Raw genomic sequence first — 23424 nt, forward strand, 5'->3', positions numbered from 1 at the left:
AATCACATCTGCCAACTCCTTTAGACCCCTCTGTTGCAGTGCATCTGGCCCCATGGACTTGTACTCATCCAGCTTTTCTAAATAGTCTTGAACCACTTCTTTCTCCACAGAGGGCTGGTCACTTCCTCCCCATACTGTGCTGCCCAGTGCAGTAGTCTGGGAGCAGACCTTGTTCATGAAGACAGAGGCAAAAAAAGCATCGAGTACATTAGCTTTTTCCACATTCTCTGTCACTAGTTTGCCTCCCCCATTCAGTAAGGGGCCCACACTTTCCTTGACTTTCTTCTTGTTGCTAACATACCTGTAGAAACCCTTCTTGTTACTCTTAAGTTTTACCAAGCAAGTGACGTTAAGAGGAAATCAGGCCTCCAATCCATAATTGCTTTGCTGCCAGGACACTTAAAGGTTGGTATGGGAGATGGGTGTGAAATCTTCAGATACAGCAGGTTTCTTTCTTGTGACTACCTGGAATGCTGCCTGTGACCTAATTCCCCATTTGGTGGCTGCAGTTTATACCTGGGAGTTGGGTTCCTTAATTGTTTTTATGTGAAATAGGAACTGTGTGTCCTGCAATGTGTGTTGCATAGCTGAGCTTTTCCCTGGAAGCAAGTGCAACAGTAATTTACGTAATGCTGCCATTGGTGAATTCAGTGGTGGATGCTGCAAGTAATTGATCATCTTCCTCCTTATTTGATCAAAGCTTCCCAGGACTAACAATACATTGTTCTAACCTAAGAGCTCCAGAGCTGTGCGGGTGCTAGTGACAGAGGTGACAACAGTATAACTGGCTCTAGTTTAATGCTAGATCTCCAACTCAGTGGCATTTTCTTATGGGATGTACACGGTGGAAATAAATCTAGCCCTCTTCTCCACGGCTAGAGGATTGCAGTCAGGGTCATTACTTTAGACCCTGAAGAGATCTCAGTTGAAAGTGACATAGTGTACTGAGTATAGGACTGGGAGCCAGGAAGTCTGATTATTCACTGCACAGATCTAATAAGACAAAACACCCTTTTCTGCAAACTAGGAAGCCTGTGCCTTGTGATATTCCCCCACTTTCTTTCTCCACCCCAGCCTGTTCTTAAACTACAGTATGCTGAAAGGAGCAAAGATGGAAAATGCCAAAGTCTAATTGAGAGTGAGCCTGAACAAAGATGGGGCTGCTACTGGCTCTGCCACTGTGAAGCTGGGAGAGAGTTGCTTTGTTTCCCTCTGTCATCCCCATTGTGTGGAAAGGGATAATTCCCCCTTTTCACTGATTTGAATTTCTAAATTCAGTGTGTAAGTTGTAATACTGGCCAATCTTAAAGGAACACTAAGGAAAATTTTTGTCCTAGCGATCATATTACTGTCCTCTACTCCTTGCTGCAAAATCCATGTAATATTTGCATCCCACTCATCTACCAAACTAATGCAAAGTTATCTGTATCTTTTGGGCAAAACACTGATTACACGGTGATGCAAATGCCATGGTGCAATGACCTGGAAGACAGCCATTTAGGCCTCATCTGTGTTGGAGTTTTTATCTCTGAGGTAGCCACACCAATGTAGTGCACCTGTGAAAACCCCCTAGTATACACACACTGCACTAGTAAAGTGGCTTAAGTTGGTGCTGTGCATCTGCATGGGGGGTGGGGGTTGTAGCTCATAAAAACCTCCCCAGGCATTGAAACACTAGGACACTGAAGCCAGTTACACTGTCCTCTCCTCAGTGATTAGCACAAATACAGCCTAAGCTCTCAGACGGGGCAAAGGGCTCTCTAGTCTTTGAACATTCTGATTTGCTGTGTCTGGTTTTAAGCAATTGGAGGATTGCAGGGCAAACTGGGGCTTCTCAGTCTGTGTGCCTATGACCGGAGAGAAACTGTGTTTCTGGTTGGTCTGTCAAACAATCTATTTTTGCAGCCCAGGGGATTTTACTTACCCCAGACTGACACTGATTTTTGTAAGCTGGCTGCGGTGAATAAATCAGTGCACCATTTTAAGGTAAATCAGTGTCTTTGGTTTCCACAAACTACTGTCTCTCTAAGAAAAATCAAATGTATGATGACATCATTAATCTCTGGTACTTTGAGTCATGAGTGGGTTCAGTTTTCACTTTCATTCACTGTCACAAACTAAGAGGCGTGAGATGAATACTTTATGTGCAATTTATGGCATGGTGCTTTCATTTTTAAGGTAGATTCAAAACTTACAGTGGAACAAAATTTAAAATAGTTATTAGCAAATGAGAGATGTGAGAAAGCAGCATCTGACAAAGGGTGTGGACTTGGCTCCCATTAATGTTTAAAGAGCCTTTTATATTGAATCAGCTGTTGCCTACAACATTCCAGATGGTGTAGACAACACAATTTGCTGATTTGTCCAGCAACTGGTTCTTGGAAATCTTTTGATTCTGATTGGATGCAATAGGACTCACTCAGGCCTGATCCAGCTGTCTTGAGGCCCAGGCAACTGCTCAGTACAGCACCTACTCAGTGCAGAAAACTGCATAGCCTCTTAAAACCTTGTTGTCACCTGTAGTAGAGGAGGAAATCTTGGTATTTCAGGAGGCATATTGGAATCTGCGGGGATTCGCTGAAGGGTGGTACTGTAAGAAGTTCCAAAACAGCACTTTAACAGCGGGACGTAAGCGGTTGTGAAACTAGACCACGTTTCGGTTAAGTCTTTGCAGTTCCTATATCAAGACAGATGAAACTGTAATAAATATTAAAGTTAAACTGTATCAAGAAAATGTAACATTTAAAAAAAAAAGCCCCATCCCCACTCTACTCCCTAAATAAAATAGCACAGAGCAGGTGGCTGACTCATGTCAGCTTATGTTCTATAGTTCCTGTGAGCAGAACGTTTGCAAAACTGTGTCAGTTCAGCCCAAGAGCGCTCTAGGAACAGAAGTGTAGTAAAGTATTAAAATTACATCAAAGGCTTTGGGAAGCTTTAATGAGCTCAGCCTATATTTATTTTCATGGTTAGGAGCAGAAATAATTTTTAAAATTGCATGATGTCAGGAAAATCTTCTGGAACAAAAAGATTTGCACAAGATTGTCTCGCTTATTGATTGTTGGGGGTTTTTTTAAGCTTATATAATTGGTTGATTCTATAAAGCTGGCTCTTGATAGCTTGTGTTGGATCTGTGACTGAGTGAAAGGAGAGCCTGGGTTAATGACCTACAGGAATGACCCCCCCACACACACAGCAGTAAGGAAGCAGTCCCTTGCAGTACAAAATGCTGATTTGATTTCTAAAATGGAACTGAGGATAACCACAGCTTGGCTTAACATGGGAGGACTCTGCTTGGACAGTTTGTTCCCCCACTTCTGCTCTGCTGACATCAGCAGAATAGTGGAGTCAAAAACTGCTGTGTAGATTGAAAAGTAGGATTTTGCTTTAGTGTGGCACCCCCGCCCCCCCACCGCCTTACAGGCATCTACTGCTCTGGATACTTAATTAATTTATAGGTTTCAGAGTAGCAGCCGTGTTAGTCTGTATCCGCAAAAAGAACAGGAGTACTTGTTGCACCTTAGAGACTAACAAATTTATTTCAGCATGAGCTTTCATGAGCTACAGCTCACTTCCATAGGGGATGGAGCAGCTCCTTCCACCCCTAGGGAGATGGTTAATGCTATTTTCCTTTGAATTCAGTCTCCCTCTACTGGATTGCTGCAACATTGCATGCTGATCCAAGTTTACTCTGTGGAGAGCAGACTTTTACCCCCTGTTCTCCATAACTAGGGTGACCAGATGTCCCGATTTTATAGGGACAGTCCTGATTTTGGGGACTTTTTCTTATATAGGCACTTATTACCCTCACCCCCATCCTGATTTTTTTTATACTTGCTATCTGGTCACCGTATCCATAACAGAGGTGTTGAGTGTGGGGATTTCTTCATGCTAACTGCTGGGAACTTAGCTGGATTTGATTTTTAGTAATATGAACCTGATGGCCTGTTTGTTTGTTTTTTAAGATGCAGCCTGATTTATGGTGTACTGATTATCCAAATTAATGTTAATATGGGAATTTAATAATATAATTTTATTTGAATAATATTAATGATTATTATTAATTAAATCAAATTAGTATGGGTTTTAGGCTTACCAGTCTGTTTGATCAGAAGATAAAAGTTCTTGTCCTGAATCAGGCTCCACAGAATTTACAAAGGACCCTTGAGAGTATGACAGGAAGCTCACACTGAGACAGATATAGTCATAAAGACTATTATTGATTTTAATAAAAAGTAATAAATGGTAAAATAATCAGAGTTAGAAAGTTAAAACTGCATTACTGCTATTCAAAAGGTACATACAATATTATAGTATTGTATGTAACAAAGCTTTGGTTAATATACTCACACCCTTCCTTGATAACTTGGTGGTAAGAGACACAGGAACAGCCTTGCGGTTCAGGTTTCTCAATTCTTGAGTGAGGGATGCAGTGCTTAGAAGAATGTAATGCTAAAAACTATCTAAACTAAATTAGGGTTTACTTGACTAAAACTTAAAATCAAAACCTAATAAAGAATAAAATGTAGGGAAACCAAGCTTAGCCTAGTACCTTTGAAACTTAAACTTTAAGAAGTATAATCTACTGATAGTAGTAGTCATTGTAGATAGATAGAATAGATAGAGAATAAATAAGAATAGAAATGGAGATGGAGTAAAGTGAGAAAGGAGTACTCTTTTGAGGTGTCACCTCTTTTATAGGGCAAATGTCGGAAATCCTTCCTCCTATGCCCAAATTTCATTCCTCACTCACAAAATGTTAGGGTACGCTTACCTCCTAGGCTAATAGGTATGTGTGTATTGATGACAGGTATGTATGCACATCAGTCTCTTGTAGTGTACTTGTTAAATCTGTGGGTCCAACACTGAAACCTCCCTATGCCATTCTCCATTGTCTATTGGTCTAAATAAAAGGTTATAGACATAGGCGTGGGTACTTATCTATTTGGATAACAAGATGTAGGTCAACTTTGCTTTCTGAATAAAAGGTCTTAATATAGATGTGCTAACTTTGCCTTAGCTTATCGTACAGGATATGGCCTGTAGGTCTCTTCCATTACAGCCAAACTTACTTTAATATAAATCTCTAAACCTATTACAATAAACCAAATACTTAAACTATAAGAAAATATATATATATTAGATATTAATAAATAAAAAGCAAGCAGGTTAGTCCTGTAGGCTACAAAGAGCAGCCTATGGAATCTATGATCTGAATTTTGCATTGCTTACAGTTCTGAGTGTCTTCACAGCCCACCCCAACTCATTTTATCACACTTTCCATTGGCTTTCCTCAGGCATGCAGCAGAGAATTCTAGTCCATACCACCTGCTTGCCTATGCTAGTGGACCAGCTCTCACAATACTCTTGTAAACATTGCCCAGCCTGACCAACTGTTCCCAGCCTTCTGCTGGTTTAACACCAGAGAGCAGAAGTAGCAACCTGTCTTTTGTCAGCAGACCATTCAAACCAATGGAATCTGCAGGAAAAGGTAAACTTGACTTCCTCCATATACATGCTAGAGCAGTGGCACTCAACCTTTCCAGACTACCGTACCCCTTTCAGGAGTCTGATTTGTCTTGCGTACCCCCAAGTTTAACCTAACTTAAAAGCTACTAACTTACAAAATCAGACATAGAAAGGCAAAAGTGTGATAGCACACTGTTACTGAAAAATTACGTTCTCATTTTTACCATATAATTATAAAATAATTGGAATATTGTACTTGCATTTCATTGTACAGTATAAACAAGTCATTGTATGAAATTCTAGTTTGTACAGACTTCGCTAGTCCTTTTTATATAGCCCGTTGTAAAACTAGGCAAATATCTAGATGAGTTGATGTACCCCCTAGAACAGGGGTTCTCAGCCATTTTCTTTCTGAGGTTCCCCCAAACATACTATAAAAACTTCACAGCCCACCTGTGCCACAACAACTGGTTTTCGGCTTATAAAAGCCAGGGCTGTTGTTAATGGGTAACAAGTAGGGCAATTGCCTGGGGCCCCACACCACAAGGGACCTCGCAAAGCTAAGTTGCTCAGGCTTTGGCTTCAGCCCCCGGTGGCGGGGCTCAGGGCCATGCGCTTCAGCCACATGTGGTGGGGTTTCAGCTTTCTGCCCTGGGCCCCAGTGAGTCTAACACTGGCCCTGCTTGGAGGACCCCCTAAAACCTATTAAAGCTCCCCTAGGGAGCCCTGGTCCCTGGTTGAGAACCACTGCCCTAGAAGATTTCTGTGTACCCCCAAGGGTACACATACCCCTGGTTGAGAACCACTGTGCTAGAGCAAGCTACCTCTCTGCTACCACCTTTGGTATAAATTCCCAGACACTACTGCTTAAGCTCAACCTTTGTAGTTTCCTGAGAGTTCAACCTCTGCTTTAGTGGGCGACATTCCTCTGTCCCTTCGTGATGGTCGTGGACTGAATCAGGAGTGAATAGCTGAAGCACAATTTTTCACCCCACAAAGGTTTCCTGAGGTGCTAATGCCTCATTAGAATGTTGGAATCAGACTGGGACTTGTTCTGTAGCCTCTACCATTCCTTAGGGCAAGACAAGGAGTTTCTCCTGAGTGTCTCCTACAACAGGAGTTACAGCTTCATGTCAAACATCCAGGCCTGTTTGACACCCGAACCCAAGCCAACTTGTTAGGGAGTATTCTAAATTATAATGCTCTAACCAAAAGGGGAAGGAATCTCTTCAGTGAACTTCTTAATGTCGTCATGTTTTCACTGTTATATTAAATCTAAAATTATCAGTTTATACCTTTCTAGTACTGCTGAGCTCCTAAACAAACCTTTTGATTTCAGGACCAAATTAGCTGCAAGTGATGTCCTTGCATAATTTCAGTCAGTCCTCTTGCTTTGGTGTAAGGTGCCAGACAACCCTAAATCATATCTGGAACACCCCTCCCCCCCTTTTTTTTTAAACCATAGTAATATCATTGATGTTCTCTTGAGTGGGACTGTTGTTTGTTGAGGCACTGAAGGATTCATCCAAATTGAACAATATTTTCTCAGTCCAGCTGTTTGATGTAGGATGAGCTCTCCACTTAACAGGCAATCTTTCAGGCTGTTGTTTTGTTGTGGAGCCAGGAAGTATTTTTTCCAACTTCGGAGGACAGAGGTCAACACAGATTTTCCTTCAACAGCTCAAATGACAAAAGATAATGTAAACTTGGAGTCTTAGACAGTCTTATGCCTAAGGAGAAAATTAAACACTTTCCTTTCTCTTGGACCAGTGCCACCTGAGACATATGAATTCTAAATGTTATATAAATGGTACCATGGGAATTTCAAGGGATTTTTCTCTCTATTCTCTATCAGTTTATGTGTATTTAAATATAAATTTATGGGACCATGTAGGAACCCTCCCTGTTTCCTTTTGGAAATTAAGGCTAGTGGGGCCAGTACCAATTCCCTGTGCACAAAAGTGGCAGTTTGCAAACATTGGAATCTTCCCCATAGACAAAGGAAACACTGGAGTTTAGTGAAACAAAGCCCAACCCTTCGACATAGATCCTCCTAGGAATTCATTACTTTTCTAGCTTAAAATCTCAACGCTACAAGACAATTTGGGGGACTGTGTCTGGATCTCCACCAGATTCATTCTACATGCTTGTCAGACATTCTCCAATTTCTAAAGGATGACCTTCATTAAAGATTAAGCCTTTCTGTTACCTAAAGGTTCAGCCCTCTGACTGGTGTATGTTTTGTTTTGTTTTGTTCAAGATATCTACTATCAGTCTTCTGCTACACACTCCTCTCCCATTTTCTCCATGGTTCTCTCAGAAGAGACATTGTCCAGAACCTAAGACTAGTAGAGTGTTTCTATGAAATTAGAAAACTTCTAGCAATATTTTTTTCAATACATAAGCGTTCTTCTGCAGTGTTTTGCAACCTGAACAATACGGCATCCTGCTATAAGAAATTGAAACTGTCAAGTAAAAGTGACAAGACGTCCATTGTTTACACTGAAAGAAAGTGCAGTAAACTAGAAAAATGAAAATCTAAGGTGGTGGTTGCAATATAGGTAAGCTCACCTAACAAGTTTCAATATGAATTTGAATCTGAGATCCCCTCTACTTGAGTTTTAGGTGTCTCATTCCTGGGGGCCCAAATTGAAACACTTTAAAGAGGGCTTTTCTGAAAGTACTGACTGATTACCATTTAAAACCCCCTTTAAGGCACCACCCTTAAGGTATTCCTTTGTGCATCCAAAGTAAAATCTCAACCACGGTATTTATAAACAGATTTTTGTTGAGGTTTGAGAAGGCAGAACTTGATAAATAATGCTGTACCTGCCAAGATAGATCTGGTATATTTGTGACTAGTCTTACTTTTTAGAACAAATTCATCATTGCTGCGCTGCTGCTACTTTAAAAGAAATGTGCAAATGTTTTGCTCATGTGCAAACTGGCAATAACAAATGATTCTATTATCTGTGTTAGAGAAATACTAACTTGATTCATGGTATTGATTTGTTACTACAATGCCCTGTTGCTGAACTTTTAATTTCTCTTTTCTCAAGATGAAACATGGTCTAGAATAGGGGTTCTCAAACTTCATTGCACCGTCACCCACTTCTGACAACAAAAATTAGTACACGAGCCCAGGAGGCGGAACCAAAGCCTGAGACCTGACACCCGGGGCAGGGAGGGGCAAACCCTGCCCAAGGCCTTTGGCCCCTGATGGGACACTTGTAACCTGAGCCCATCATCCAGGGTTGAAATCCTTAGGCTTCAGCCCTGGGCAGTGGGGCTTGGGCTTCAGCTTTGGCCCCAGGCCTCAGCAAGTCTAACGCCAGCACTGACGACCCCATTAAAAAGGGTTCGCGACCCATTTTGAGGTCCCGACCCATAGTTTGAGAACTGCTAGTCTAGAATGTTGTTGGCAAAGTCCACAATTTTCACACTATAAGCCAAAAACTAATGCAATGTCCAAGAGTTTTTTGATCCCCTGTCTAGAAATTGATCATCAAGACTCCTGAAGAGTGGTAATCTGATTAGTTTTGTTAGAATAGCTGGTCATTTCATTCATAGATTGAAATTAGAGCTACATGTTTCTAGTACACCTCTATCCCGATAGACTTTAAGGTCAGAAGGGACTATTATGATCATCTAGTCTGACCTCCTGCACAATGCAGGCCACAGAATCTCACCCAGCCACTCCTGTAACAAACCCCTAACTAACGCTGTCCTCGGGAGCCAAAAAATCTTACCGCGTTATAGGTGAAACCGCGTTATATTGAACTTGATTTGATCCGCCGGAACACGCAACCCGCCCCCCCCCCCCCCCCGGAGCGCTGCTTTACTGCGTTATATCCGAATTCGTGTTGTATCGGGGTAGAGGTGTGTATATAAAAGGTTTTCAAATATTTCATGTTCATGTCAATACCTTAAAGTGACACAATTTCAGAAAATGGGAGACTATGTGATAAAACACTGGGGACAAGACCTCTTTCCACTAGAAAAAAATGACTTTTTAGCACAGTCCTGACAGTTGGTGACATTAAAAAAAGATGTAGAGAGGATGATGCCCAGGACTGTCCTGTTTCTTTTGTGCCAGAGTGCTCAAATAATCCCCCCATAAAACCTGCTTCTGTGAATGCTTTTAACTCTAACTACATACTTGTTAAGGAGGTTTAAACAAATGACTGAGATTTGCCTACTATATCTGATGTCCACTGCATCGTTACTTAAGATGGGGCAGGAGGGAGGAAAGCTAAATTGCAGTCAACAGACCTAGGCTTTTGTTTTAGGCAAATTCATCCATCTTTCTCTCTAGAGGAGTTCTGTTGTCAGTCTTTCTAGATTAGGTATGTTGCCAGATGCTTTATAATCAGCATGGCTAATTTGCAGATACTGCTAGTCTCTCATCAGGTAGCCACACCAACCTTTTCTCTTTCTGTTTGGTTTTGCCACTTAATCTGCCTTTCCTGCTCCTACTCTGATTTGTTAGTCTCTAAGGTGCCACAAGTACTCCTGTTCTTTTTTCTGATTTCATTGTGTTATAAAACAGGGCTTGTAAAAGCCATTTGTCTAGTGACAAAATGTCCCCTGCTGCCACCCCCTCTCAAAAAAACTCCCAACAAAGCTGTGCTGGCAAAAGCCCCAGTGTAGATGCAGTTACGCTATAGATGCAGTTTCATTTGCTGGTAGAAAGCATCTTCACGAGGAGAGTTTGCTGGTACACCTCTACCCCGATATAATGTTGTCCTCGGGAGCCAAAAAATCTTACCACGTTATAGGTGAAACTGCATTATATCAAACTTGCTTTGATCTGTTGGAGTGCACAGCGCTGCCACCCCCCACCCCAGGCACTGCTTTACCGCGTTATATCCGAATTCGTGTTATATCAGGTCACATTATATCGGGGTAGAGGTGTATAACTATACTGGCAAATCCTTTCTAGTGCAGCCAAGGCAGAACTTGCATAGTGGCTGTCCTCCGATTCCAGAAGTGCCCCATCAACTGCATTTCAGCACTCAGCTCTTCCACGAGATAAGACTATGGGATGGTGCAAAGATTCTGAGGAAGGACTTGTTGTAACCTCACATTCAGCCGCTCACACATTACAAATATGAGCCCCTGCTTTGACCATTCAGGCTGCTGATTTAGGAGTGATGCTTCTGGATTGAGTGATTGCAGAGACTTCAGGGCTGAATGACTCATATGAGGGTTGGTACAGCCTCCAGCATGGTAGAGTGCTGAACACCTCTGGCTGGGAATCTCCATCCTTTGCAGCTAGTCTTTTTGCTGAGCTTTCCATCATTTAATTTCTTGGGGTGCACAATTACTTTTTTGGATGCAATGTTTAAAAATTGTTCATATGTCCTAAGCTCTCCGTAAAACTACAACCAAAGGAAGATGTTGATCTGTGATTACATGGATGGACTAAAAGATGGAAACAAAATTCCTTCCCTTTTAGTCAAAGCAGGAGCAGCATGGGGACAGCTTGCACTGTCACAGCCTTTGTCTACACTACAGAGTTTTGTTGACACAAGTTACGCCAACGATCCAAAACCCCTATAATTACATTGCTTGTGCAAGTCAACATAATGCTGCCTGTCAGTGAAATGCATCCCCAGTTGGTGCTTTAGCATCGACAGTGAGAGCAATGTACTGTGGGTAGCTATCCCAGTGTCCTACTCACCATCTGCTGCATCTAAGAGTTGTGGGAAGGCAGGGTGGATCGCAGTGCATCGTGGGTGCGTGCTCAATGTCCCATGATGCTCATGGAATGATGGGACAGAAAAACCTGCTTCTGACTGTGTTTCTTGCCATTTTTCACTGTCCCCTGTTTACTGTGTACCTGCTATTTCTGTCAGAAAGGATGGATTCTGCATTGCTCTACTGTTGTGGTCACTGTTATGAACATATTGTGACTGGTCATGCGGGTATTTAATGGGCTCCCAATCTGAAGAGGAATCCAAGGTAGCTGAAGTGCTGTGTGCCATGTTAAAAAAAAAAAAAAAAAAAAAAAAAAAAAACAACACCACCAGATTACTTTTGGCATTCACAGAGCAGCTGCACATGGTGGACCATCGCTTTTGGGCTCGGGGAAACAAGCACTGAGTCGTGGGATCACATCGTTATGTAGCTCTGGGATGACAAGCCGTGGTTGCAGAACTTTCAGTTGAGGAAAGCCACCTTCCTGGAACTGTGTGCAGAGCTTGCCCAAGCACTGCGGTGCAAGGACATCAAAATGAGAGCTGCCCTCTCAGTGGAGAAGCACAGGGTGATCGCTGGGTGGAAGCTGGCAACTCCAGACTGCTACTGGACAGTCACAAATCAGTTTGGAGTTGGAAGCCCACCATTGGGGTTGCATTGACACAAGTGTGCAGGGCCATTCATTGCATTCTGCTATGAAGGACTGTGACTCTGGGAAATGTGAGTGAGATAGTGAATGGCTCTGCGGCAATGGGATTCCCTAACCACGGCGCAGTGATAGATGGCATACCTATCCCAATTTGGGCCCCCAGATGATCTTGTCACCGAGTAAATCAATAGAAAGGGGTACTTCTCTATGGTATTGCAGGTCCTTGTGGATAACTGGGGTCCTTTCACTGAAATCAATGTGGGGTGCTCAGAGAAGCTGCATGACACACGCATCTTCAGGAACACTGGCCTGTACAGAAAGGTGCAAGCAGAGACTTTCTTTTCAGACTAGAAGATTCCAATGGGGGATATTGAAATACCCATAGTGATCCTGAGAGACCCAGCGTACCCCTTACTCCCATGGCTCATGAAGCTTCACTTGAGAAACCTGGATAGCAGCAAGGAGCACTTCAACAATAGGCTGAGCAGGTGCAGAATGCATTTGGCAGATTAAAAGCACACTGATGCTGCCTTTAAGGCAGACTAATCTAAATGAGGAAAATATTTGCATGATCATAGCAGCCTGCTGTGCTCTGCATAGCATTTGTGAGGCTAAGGGTGAAAAGTTTCCCCCAGGATGGAGCGCAGAGGTGGATTGCCTGGCGGATTATTTGGAGCAGCCAGAGACCAGGGCTATTAGAGGGGCACGACAGGGGACTATTGGATCAGGAAGGCTTTGAAGCACCATTTTCACAGTGAGCACCAGTAATCTGTCTTTCTATACAGCACTTTGACATGCTTTGTTAATTTGCTGCCGTGCATGAAAATTTTGATGATAGCTTCCTGACTGTGATTTGTAGTTTGCAGTTGTCTCAGTTGCAACTGTGTATTAATTCCAGCAGCAACTACCGTGTGTAGGAGACAGACAAATATTATCTTTCAGAAAGTATGTTTTTATTAAATTAACAACACACAGAAAATGCTTGGTGGAAAGGGCTACAACGGGGAAGGGCAATATTCTGATGTAGGCGTTCATAGCTGAGTGTAACTCCAGCTGTTGTTTTGGAAGCTGTCCAAAGGGGTGGAGTCAACGGGGTCCTGAGATGGGTTGGGAAGATGCCAGGAATGCATGGGAGGAGTTTGGGGAGGGCATGCCAACCAGTTCTGTATCTGCTGTGGGGTGGTGGTGGTGAGGAACGAGCACACATGTATTCTGCCTACACCACGAGTAGGGACTTCAGCATCTCTGTTTGCTCCTCCATTGCTTTTATCAGCAGCTCCTGGCCCTGTAAAGTATGCTCCTGGCTCTCCTTCCTGTCCTGCCTATCTAGTTTATGATTTTAATTTACAGTCTCTCTCTCCATGCCCTGTGTTCTTGCTTTTCTGCATCTGAGGGTTGCAGCACCTCTCGAAACATGTTCTTCTCTGCAGGGCTTTGGAGTTGTGCTCTGGCTCCGCTCCAGCTCCAGGCAAAAACCTGCAGCTCCACTGCTCCGGAGCTGCTCTGCACTCCAGCTCTGGGCTCCGCTCCAAAGCCCTGCTCCTCTGTCACTTCCTTATCTGGCAGAGGCACCCTGCCTATGTGTAGGGGGATCCCCAGAAGGCCACATCTGCTGAAGCACAAAAAAAATAAATAGAAGCATGATTGTTAATGCGCTCATGGCATCGAATCATGATGGTAAAATACACCTCTTTTAAAATACAAATCAGTTTCTCGCAGTCTCTTGGCCAATGCACAGCTCAGCATATGCCCTGAACATGGTGAGTTTGGCCCTGGGAATGCTCAACTCAACTTTGCTGGGGCAAAGGGTCTAGACAGTTTTTTAAGGAGATCACTGCAAGTGACTAGGGACAAAATTGTAAGCTCTGACACCATTTTCCACAGGTGGGGGTTATTGAAGCCGATATCTCACTCCTGAGTGTAAACAAGGATGCAAAGCATGTCTACCGCATGCGTGCGGCTTCAGAGCAGGTCCCTGTGCTGCTTGACTGTGTCCCGCTTTGGTCCCTGCACAAGCGATTGGCGCGGGAAAGTGTCTTACAGCAGGGGAAGGACAAAGCAGTCTGCCAAGGAACCTTCAGCAGAGTATTGGCAAGTACCTCCAGGAAAGTTTCCTAGAGATCTCTGTGGAGGAGTCATGTGAAATCTCGGTGTGCATTAACATACTGTTCCACCCTTCTTCCCTGTGCAGTTACACAATGTAGCAGATACAGCTACTCGTTTATATTTCTATCCCTTAACCCACTTCTAGCATATAACAAAGAAAAGGACAACTCTATCTCATATAACCGAGCAGCATCAACTCAAAAAGATCACTTACCAGAGCTTCCCTCTCCTGCATCATGTGCACCAGAGACAGAGTGCTGGGACTGGCTCGAACCCTCCTGGGTCAAGAAGAAGTCCTGGCTTGCAACAATACCAGATGATCCTGCCAACTGTCCCATCTCGTCCTCCAACTTGATCTCCTCGTCATTCACAACTTCATCCTTGATATAGAGTCCACTGTATCCAGCCCCCCCTCCCCCGAGGTATGTATCGGGCTCTTGGCAGTGGAGGTGGGGTTGTGGCCAAGTGTAGTATCCACCTCCTTATAGAAGTGGCAGGTCTTTGGCACAGAACCAGAGCAACGGTTTGGCCCCTTGCCTTCTGGTGTGCCTGCCTCAGCTCCTTTATCTTCACACAGCACTGATGCGTGTCTTGTTCGTAGCCCTTATCCAACGTGCCACAAGAAATCAGACCATAAATACCTAAGTTCCTATGGCTGGAGCAGAGCTGGGACTGCGCAGCCTCCTCTCCTCACAGAGCCAGCAGATCCAACAACTCAGGTATGCTCCAAGAGGGAGAGCGTTTGCTGCGTGGAGCTGCCATGGTCAGCTGGGAAGATGCGATGTGAGCTGTCTATGCTGAGCAAAAAGGAAGTGAAATTTCAAAAATACCAGGGCCTTTAAAGAGGGAGGTCTGGATGCTTGTGTACCTGGATGCAGGGCAGTGGAGCTTGAACTGCTGACCAGATGGTCAGGATGGGCATTGTGGAACACCTCCTGGAGGCTGTTTACAGCAACATAACAAACCACAGCGTCTACACTGACACTTTGTTGATATAACATTGCCTCAAAAAGCTGCGCCTCTCATTGAGGTGGTTTTATTTTGTCAGCAAAGCAGGAGAGTTTTGTCAGCGGAAAGAGCATTGTGTGTACACCTCTGCTATTTTGTTGACAAAAGCTGACTTTTATCTAAAAAATTCTGTAGTGCAGACAAGGCCACTACAGGATCAGTGCACTTCATGGCTTTCAATCCAACAACTTTCACTAGCATAAAATCCACTTAAAGAAAAGTGGCCATATTGGATGTCTATTTTTAGATGTCTCAACTTAGTTATGAGGTGAGCTGTGAATTCCTTGTGTCCTGTCCATGGAATAATTTTTCTGTCTTAAATCCTTTCTGTTTACAGAGTGTGTGTACTTGTACTTTGTCCTTCTGATCAGTTCAGATAGACCCCTTGCGGAAAGAAGACTCTCTGAGTGACTTCCAATATCATGTTTGTTCAGTTGGCTTGTCAAAACAATTTTCCTGTGCTGCCTTCACCGGAGTAGGACCAACTCAGCATGAAGACAAAAGCTGTTCTCCATCTGCTTTAACTGCAGTCGTTAATTATAAGCTGATGATAGAAACTAACTTTGATTTAAGACTGATTGTTCCCTGCAATTCAGACAGCCATGGTAGAAACACCAATAGTTTGTAGCTAACTGATTGGGAAAAAAATGGGAGCTGGAATTGAGAGATCTGGGTTCTCTATCCAACTCAATCACAATGATTCTGTGGCTTTTGGCAAGTTATTTAAACTCTCTGCTTTTGGCTCCCCGGTGTGTAAAAAGGGAATCATGCAGAGATGTTGAGCTTAAATTAATGAATTTAAGCATTTTAATAGCCTCCAAATGGCAGGTATTCTCTAAGGCCTTGTCTACACTAAAGGGAAAAGTTGATCTAACCTACGCAATTTGAGTTACGTGACTAGCGTAACTCAAATTGATGTAGCTTAGATCTACTTACCGCGGGGTCCACACTACAGGATGTCGACTGGAGAGTGATCGGTGGTTGATATAGTGGGTCTTCACTAGACCCGCTAAATCGATCGCGGAAGCATAGATTGCTGCAGCGTCGATCCTAAGTGTGGACAAGCCCTAAGTATTCCTGTTATAGGGCTGGGAGATGTATAGATATAGATTTTTTTTTTTAAGTAAAATTTATGAAGTTGCAATTGACTGCTCCTCAAATTCACAAAATTGTTGGGATTTCAGATATTGTGCCATCAACTAAATACTCGTTTGAGGGGAGGGAGGGGGAGAGATTAGTAAAGGGTTGTAATAGGGATCCAATCCAACTCTCATTGGAGTAAGTGATAAAACTCCCATTCCACTGAGGCAAACCAGGCTATAAAACAGGGGTAGGCAACCTATGGCACACGTGCCGAAGGCGGCACGTGAGCTGTTTTTCAGTGGCACTCACACTGCCTGGGTCCTGGCCACCGGTCCGGGGAACTTTGCGTTTTATTTTAATTTTAAAAGATGCTTCTTAAACATCTAAAAAACCTTATTTACTTTACATACAACAATAGTTTAGTTATATATTATAGACTTATAGAAAGAGACCTTCTAAAAACGTTAAAATGTATGACTGGCACGCGAAACCTTAAATTAGAGTAAATAAATGAAGACTCGGCACACCACTTCTGAAAGGTGGCCGACCCCTGCTATAAAATATATCCATCCTGATGAGCCAGTGCTGCCTCATGCACTCTCCACCCCTGTGTTCCCTGGACCTAGAATGGTGCAGTAGAGACCCCCTGCCCTCTCCGAGGTCACTAGGACTTTGTGGTGTCCCTCCTTGTATCCCACTTGAGTGGGCTTGGAGAAGAAAGAGAGACCCTGGAGAAGAACAAATGAGCCAATCCCAAAGACCAGAGAAACTCCAGCCAGCACAAATGAAAAAACAGCCTCATCATGGACCTTAACACTGTCCTCAGAATCTTGCTTAGAAGGTTCATTTTCCTCTGATTGGCTGTTGGCTCCAGCCCCTTCCTTTAGTTTCTCTCCAGGCTCCTCTGCTCCACCCAAAAACTAGTTAGTTAAAATAAACCTAGACAAAGAGGGGGGGAGGGGGATTGTGGAACTAACTAATGTGATTCTGGCAAACAATCATTGTGTTCACTCTGCTCATGTTATTCCCCCCCCCCCCACTGGATCGTAAACCATTATTTATTTGTATTCCTGTAGCACCTTTCCATCATGGGCCAGCAGCCCATTGTACTGAGCGTTGGCAAACACAGAACAAAGACACTTAGAACTTACAATATAAGAATGAAAGGAGACAACAGATGGATACAGACACGCAGGGGAATACAAGGAAACAGTGAGACAATGCAGGTCATCATGATAGGCAATGGTCTTGGCACACCAGGTGCCTAACTGTTGTCCAGTTTGGGGCCCTTGGACCTCTAAGCGAGACCACAATTCAGATGAGTGCACTTTATTCTAATCTCTTGCAACTGCACAAACTCACCTGGCGAAGTGGAAATGGTACCATCAGCTGTCTGGAGCCCAGTGTCCGGGAGAGAATAAGGAGGTGCAATCCAAGAAACCTTTGGCAAGAACCCAATAGAATCTGGCTGATAACGCCTTGGTCCCAAATAGCTGGAACCTATTGACATCTGGGGCATACTGCATTGTCACATGCTTTGGGGGAGGCAAGAACCTAGTGAGTGATATTTAGGGGGGATGAGTATTTCTTTCTTGGCTGTGGCTTGAGGCTAGATATCTGGACTTGCAGATATTTATATGGACTGTATAATACTCATCAGAATCAGAGCACTGGACTAGTTTCTGTTGTAAAAATCAAAATAAAATAACTGCACATAAGGCATCTCAAAGTATTTTCTAGTACTGAATTAGATCCGGATAATGCTGAGTATGTGGGCAAGCCAGCAGCTCTTTGGTGTTTGAACTAGGGATGGTCCCTAATTGTAGAATTCTTATCTGGATGAAGTCAGTGCATATATGTGTGTTTAAAGTGAAGCATGTGCTTACAAGCTGTGCTGGATGGGGATCAGACTGCTGGGTACTTTGGAAGATGGAGCCTCTGGTGCACTGTAGGGGCAGTGAGTTTTCCCGTGATGCTGTATGGCCTTTGGTTTTACAGGTGTCATTTGGATTGCCAAATGACACAGAAGGAGTTAAAGCTCAGCTAAAATGCCATGGAGGAGAGTGCAAAATGGGTCCCTACTTAGTTGTGCAAAGCTCCTTACTGCTGTCTAGACTTCCCAAAATTAAAAGTAGTGTTCATATTTGCTGTTCCTTTGACTTGATCATAACATAACTGCCCTAGGTTTGGAATAGCCAGTTTACATAAGGCTTACCCTTGCTTGACTAAATTATCTACTGAACAATTAAAATTGCTGGAAATGCCATTGTGGATTTTAATGCCAAATTAAACATGTCTCTTGACTTTGGATATCTAATCCAGTCTCTTGCAGAATTCTGCCAAATCCCGTCAGAAGTTGAGCCTTTAATCAGTCCAGTGGAGTAACTGACACTGAAAAGTCTAGACTCAAATGACATCCTTTAAGATGTTTGAAAGTGCATGAGTGTGTATGTGCAGCATTTGGCTTAGCAGCTTTAAAGTGACCACTCTCTAAGAGCAGGTTTCTTGTAAATTTTAATTCCCTGGCTGGCTGTTAGAATAGAGCAGCAAAACGGAGTGGAGAGACTGCATCATGTACTCTCAAAGCAAAAGTGGATGTATAACTTTAGAGTCTTGGGCTTGGTGTCCTTTTTTTAAAAAACATGAATGAGGGTGGCTTTTTTTTTTTTTTAGGTCCACCCAAATGTCCCTGTGGAAAGCTGCATTGGCATCTTTCCTGGAGCACAAGGACTGTACCTAAGGGTTTGTCTACACTGACAGTCTGCAAAACTTTTGTCATTCAGGGGTGTTAAACCGCCTCCCACCCCCGAATGACTGAACTTTTACCAAAGCAAAGCGCCGATGTGAGCAGTGCTTTGCCGGCAGGAGTGTTCTCCTGCTGACAAAGTCACTGCCACTCGTGGGGGGTGGAAGGCACGCTCTCCTGCTGACAAACAGCAGTTACACTGCATGCCTTTTAGCGGCACGACTGTAGTGGCGCAGCCTTGTTGCTAAAAGCCTTGTAGTGTAGCCATAGCTTAATTTACATACAAGTTAGCTGTGTAGAAACTGCTAATTCTTAATACAGAGGTGTGGGCTCTGAGACTTCAGGCCCCCGCATGCAATGCTTGTCTTGATTTAGACTATTAAAGATTGATCAGTAAAATTTTCTGAGGTGAAAAAAGGAGTGTCCCGTGGGCTGAATTTAAAGTACTTTGTGGTCTAACCTTGAGTATGCGAATAGGAGGGGCTGTGTATAATGGGAGTCCAAAGGCAGGATAACACTAAGGCTATTGTGAGAAACCGGTAAAAAATAAAACAGCCGTTAAGGTTTAGGATGCCCCTTAGAGGGACCCAGCCATACACCAGGAGTAGCAGTGACTAGAACGGCCATCTGATCATTGGTGGGACAAAGACAAGGGAACCTTTTGTTTTGATTTTTCTTTGTGGATGGTGATGTGCATGAACGGTGAGGTTAGGGTGAGGCTGGGGAAGTTGGCTCTTTCCTCACCCTTATACTAGACCAGGGGTTCTCAAACTTCATTGCACCGCGACCCGCTTCTGACAGGAGGGGGGACTGAAGCCAGAGCCTGCCCAAGCCCTCCACCCCAGGGGTGGGGGGAGAGGAAAGCCAGATCCCCACTGCCTCAAGCCGGGGGGGGCAAAGCTGAAGCCCAGGGTCTTCAGCCTCAGGCAGGGTGCCTGTAACCTTAACCTGAAGGGCTTGGGCTTTGGCCCTGCGCCTCAGCAAGTCTAAGCCAGCCCTGGCGACCCACTTTGAGGTGCTGACCCACAGTTTGAGAACCGCTGTACTAGACCTTTTAATCCATTCTCAAAGGTGGAGCTACACTGGATTAGGTTGACATCCCTCCTGTGTATGTGAAAAGGTCACTACAGGAGTGTGGGGAGGTTGGTTTGGATTGTTGAGGAAGGGCTGATTCCCTATGTGGATGGGGCAATTAGGGAAGAAGAAATTAAAATACTGTACTGGGGTTGGAAATGCCCTGTTCTTTAGCTTCAGGAGGTGGGGAATAGGATGGAACTGTTAAACCTCAATGAAGTGGTGGGGTGTCAACATGTTCTGTGGCTTTGGGTTGGGAACCCTACAGGATCTGGGGCTTGTTACAGCAGAGTGAGATTGATGAGTAGTGGGAGGCTGTATTTGGTACTGTGTCCCCCTTAAGGAAGGCAGTGGTTCTCAAATTATTTGACCGCACTCCTCCTCTTTGTGTTTGTAGTAATTTATCCCTCTTTCCCCCACCACACAAGTACATATACTGATTTAAAAAAAAAAAAATCACTAGGCATCTTTCACTGACTATTAGAAACAGTAAGGCATTGATTCAAACAGAGCCAACAAGCCATTGTAATAAGAGCAAAAGCAAAACTATGATTGTGGTCAATGCTTACAATTGAATGTGCACGCTGTGTCATAGCAAACAGGTTAACATACAGATGGCAACGACTGTGTATAATGCTATTGCAAGCTTAACAGAAATCCATCAAAATGCACAGCTCCATCTGAGGACCTGATATGTCTGGAGGAACCAGGTTTGCTAGTTATTCATTTCTGTGGGTAAAATGCGCGCAGTAAATTTTTTCCCTAAAGCTTTGCATTCTCCCCCCTCCCCCCCCCCCGAATACATTCCATGCACCCTGGGGGGCTGACCCCCAGTTGAGAGCTTCTGCTTTAGAGGAACCATATGTTTGGCCGCCACTCAAAAGCTACAGCCTTGATGTTGACAGTCCTTGACTTTCATTGCTAATCAAGGTTGTGATGAGATGCCAAATATCTCAATGTCTCCACCTTCCTTGACCCTTATCAATTTGGACTGACATGGGTGTGACCCAAAGACTGCATTTGTTGCATTTTAGTCTGTTTTCTCCTGGCAATAAATAAAGATCAGGTTCTGTCAACTGCCTTTGATACTGTGCGTCTTCAGGTTGTGTTGACAGACATCTCATCTCTGGAGATTGGGGAGTAGGGCTGCTGTGACATGGTTTCAGTCTTTCCTCTGAGAGCCCAAATGGTAGTGTCAGGTATCTGTTCTCCTGCCTCAGAGCTCTGAATTGCCAGGGGCCATCCTACCTGAGACACTCTTTTATGCCATACTGCCATAGCTGATATCAGTGGAGGAGCTTAAGCTGGATCTCCCTTGGAATAGAAGAGAGGGAACTGCTGACAGGTGTGCTTTGAAATTCACTCTCTCCCATCCAAGGTCTGGAAGGACTTTCTTTTGAGGATGTTAAATCTATTGCATACTTTGGCCTTGTTGGCAAGTTGATTATCTAGAGATTCCATAAGAGTTTGATACTTATTAGTCCGTATTGGTCTTACAAAATGTGGTTTTACTCTCCTATTGGAATCTCTGTTTAGGCACAGAACGTACAAGAGTCCTATACATGGAGGAGAGCAAGATGTTTTCATTGGTATAGCCTGAGGTTGGAGATGATACCTTTGTCCTTCATCTCTAAGGAATCCCTTCGCTACTTTTGTGTGTGTGTGTGTGTGTGTGTGTGTGTGTATGTATATGTGTGTGTGTGTGTGTGTGTGTGTGTGTGTGTATATATATATTTGAGTCAGGGATCTTTTTTTGTTCTGTTTGTACAGTGGGGTTCTTGTCCATTGCTAGGACTCCTAAGCACTACAGAAATATAAATAATATGGCACTTTTCATCCATAGATCTCAGTTGAGTAAGTATCACCTTTCACATTAGGCAGGGAAATATAGCTAAAGTGACTTGCCAGAAATCAAGGTTGTGAGTCAGTGGCAATGCTGGGAATAGAAAATGGGTCTCCCAACTCAGATTTATGCTGTGCGTGCTGGGCCATGGTAGTTTCCTGCTTAGGATCAGATTTTACCACTCTATAGAACAGACTTTTTGATGGAAAATTTGGACTTCAGATGTCCTGAAACAAGCCTGAATTTACAGAAAACTGACAGCCAAAATTCCTGTGTTCCTTTTAATTGACTTTTATTATGGCCATTTGCTGTGTACTTCTGTGCACTATACCCTAGTTTAGTTTTCATTAGTTAGAGATATGCTGCGGCACAATAGTCTCCTACCATCCCTTAATTATCTTTCCCTGAGGCAGAAGTATTCAAGCTTGGCTACAGATGCCTTGTAGTTTAGCTTGGAAACATTGTCAAAATGGGTAGAAGGTCAAACCTTAAGATCTGGTTGACTGAGTTGACATATTGGCAGCAAGGCAAACATGTTTTGCTTGAACTTCATGGACAGTTGTGTGTAGGTGGTTGAGATACACTGTGGTGTCTGTCGCTTCAAGGGAAATCTGTTGTGTTTCTTTCCATAGTCCCAGAACTGTCTGTCTAAAAAGTCATCTGGGTCACTTTTGCAGTTTAAACTTTTCCACTGCAAAATACTGATTTTTTTTTTTTTCATCCTTAGCTTGATGTATCCAACACATGTTAACATTGTTAACTTGGTGTGTCTCCTTTTGCGGCTGACCTTCTGCATGCCTTAGATGGGAATTTTAAGTGCCTCTTGAATTATATTGCTAATCTCAATGGGAGCTGTTTCTGAATGATTTGAGGAAAGAGGATTTTGAATGCGACTTGCCTCTTTCAAAGTTGCTGAAACATGGTAATTGTAAAGCATTTTGAGCTCACTGGTCAGAAAATCCTATATCCCTAAGGGAAAGCTGCTAATGGGAAGGAAGACCTCCTTGTCTAATTTGTCCATAATGCTGGGACAGTCTTCCCTACTCACGTGATAATTGCTATGGATTCTTCCATCACTGCATGTGTTAAGATCTTCAGCATCAAAGTGGACCTAGCATCATGCAGGTTTGTTACATAAGAGTGGCCACACTGGGTCAGACCATAGGTCCACCTAGCCCAGTATCCTATCTTCCAGCATTGACCAGGGCTAGATGCTTCAGAGTAAATGAACAGAACAGGGCAATTATTGAAGTGATTCATCCCCTGTTATCCAGTCCCAACTGCTGAAAGTCAGAGGTTTAGGAACACTTGGAGCATGAGATTGAGTCCCTGACTGCTGCTCCAAGATCTTCGCTAATAGCCATTGATGGACCTATCCTCCATGAACTTATCTAATATTTTTTTTAACCCAGATATACTTTTGGCCTTCATGACATCCTGGCAATGAGTTCCACAGACTGTTTTTGTTTTTAAACCTGCTGCTTATTAATTTTCATTGGGTGACCCCTGGTTCTTGTGTTTATGTGAAGGGACAAATAACACTTACCTCTTCGCTTTCTCCACACCATTCATGATTTATAGACCTCTATCATCTCTTCCCCCTGCCCCCCATCATCTCTTTTCTAAGCTGAACAGTCCAAATCTCTTTTTATCTTTCCTTATGTGAAAGCTGTTCCATACCTCTAATCATTTTTGTTGCCCATCTCTGTACCTTTTCCAGTTCTATTTTTTTTCTCTTTTGAGATG

At 43.5% G+C, this 23424-nt stretch overlaps 1 protein-coding gene across 17 annotated transcripts in view; it reads left to right on the forward strand.

Annotated features, from left to right (window-relative positions):
* CNNM2 (cyclin and CBS domain divalent metal cation transport mediator 2) overlaps positions 1-23424 on the forward strand; it is a 214934-nt gene that overhangs the window by 42691 nt on the left and 148819 nt on the right. The window contains exon 2 of one of the 17 annotated variants that reach the window (XM_039483025.1): positions 18689-18813. The exons of 14 other annotated variants lie outside the window; for them this stretch is intronic. In XM_039483025.1, the coding sequence (XP_039338959.1) occupies positions 18689-18807 (119 nt within the window). In that variant the 3' untranslated portion in view covers positions 18808-18813. Of the gene's footprint in view, positions 1-15269; positions 15359-17091; positions 17607-18688; positions 18814-23424 lie in introns of those variants that run through there. 2 more of the 17 variants (XM_039483028.1, XM_039483026.1) reach the window with 2 other exon arrangements.

This window comes from Mauremys reevesii, linkage group 7, assembly GCF_016161935.1.
Source record: "Mauremys reevesii isolate NIE-2019 linkage group 7, ASM1616193v1, whole genome shotgun sequence".
NCBI lineage: Eukaryota > Metazoa > Chordata > Testudines > Geoemydidae > Mauremys > Mauremys reevesii.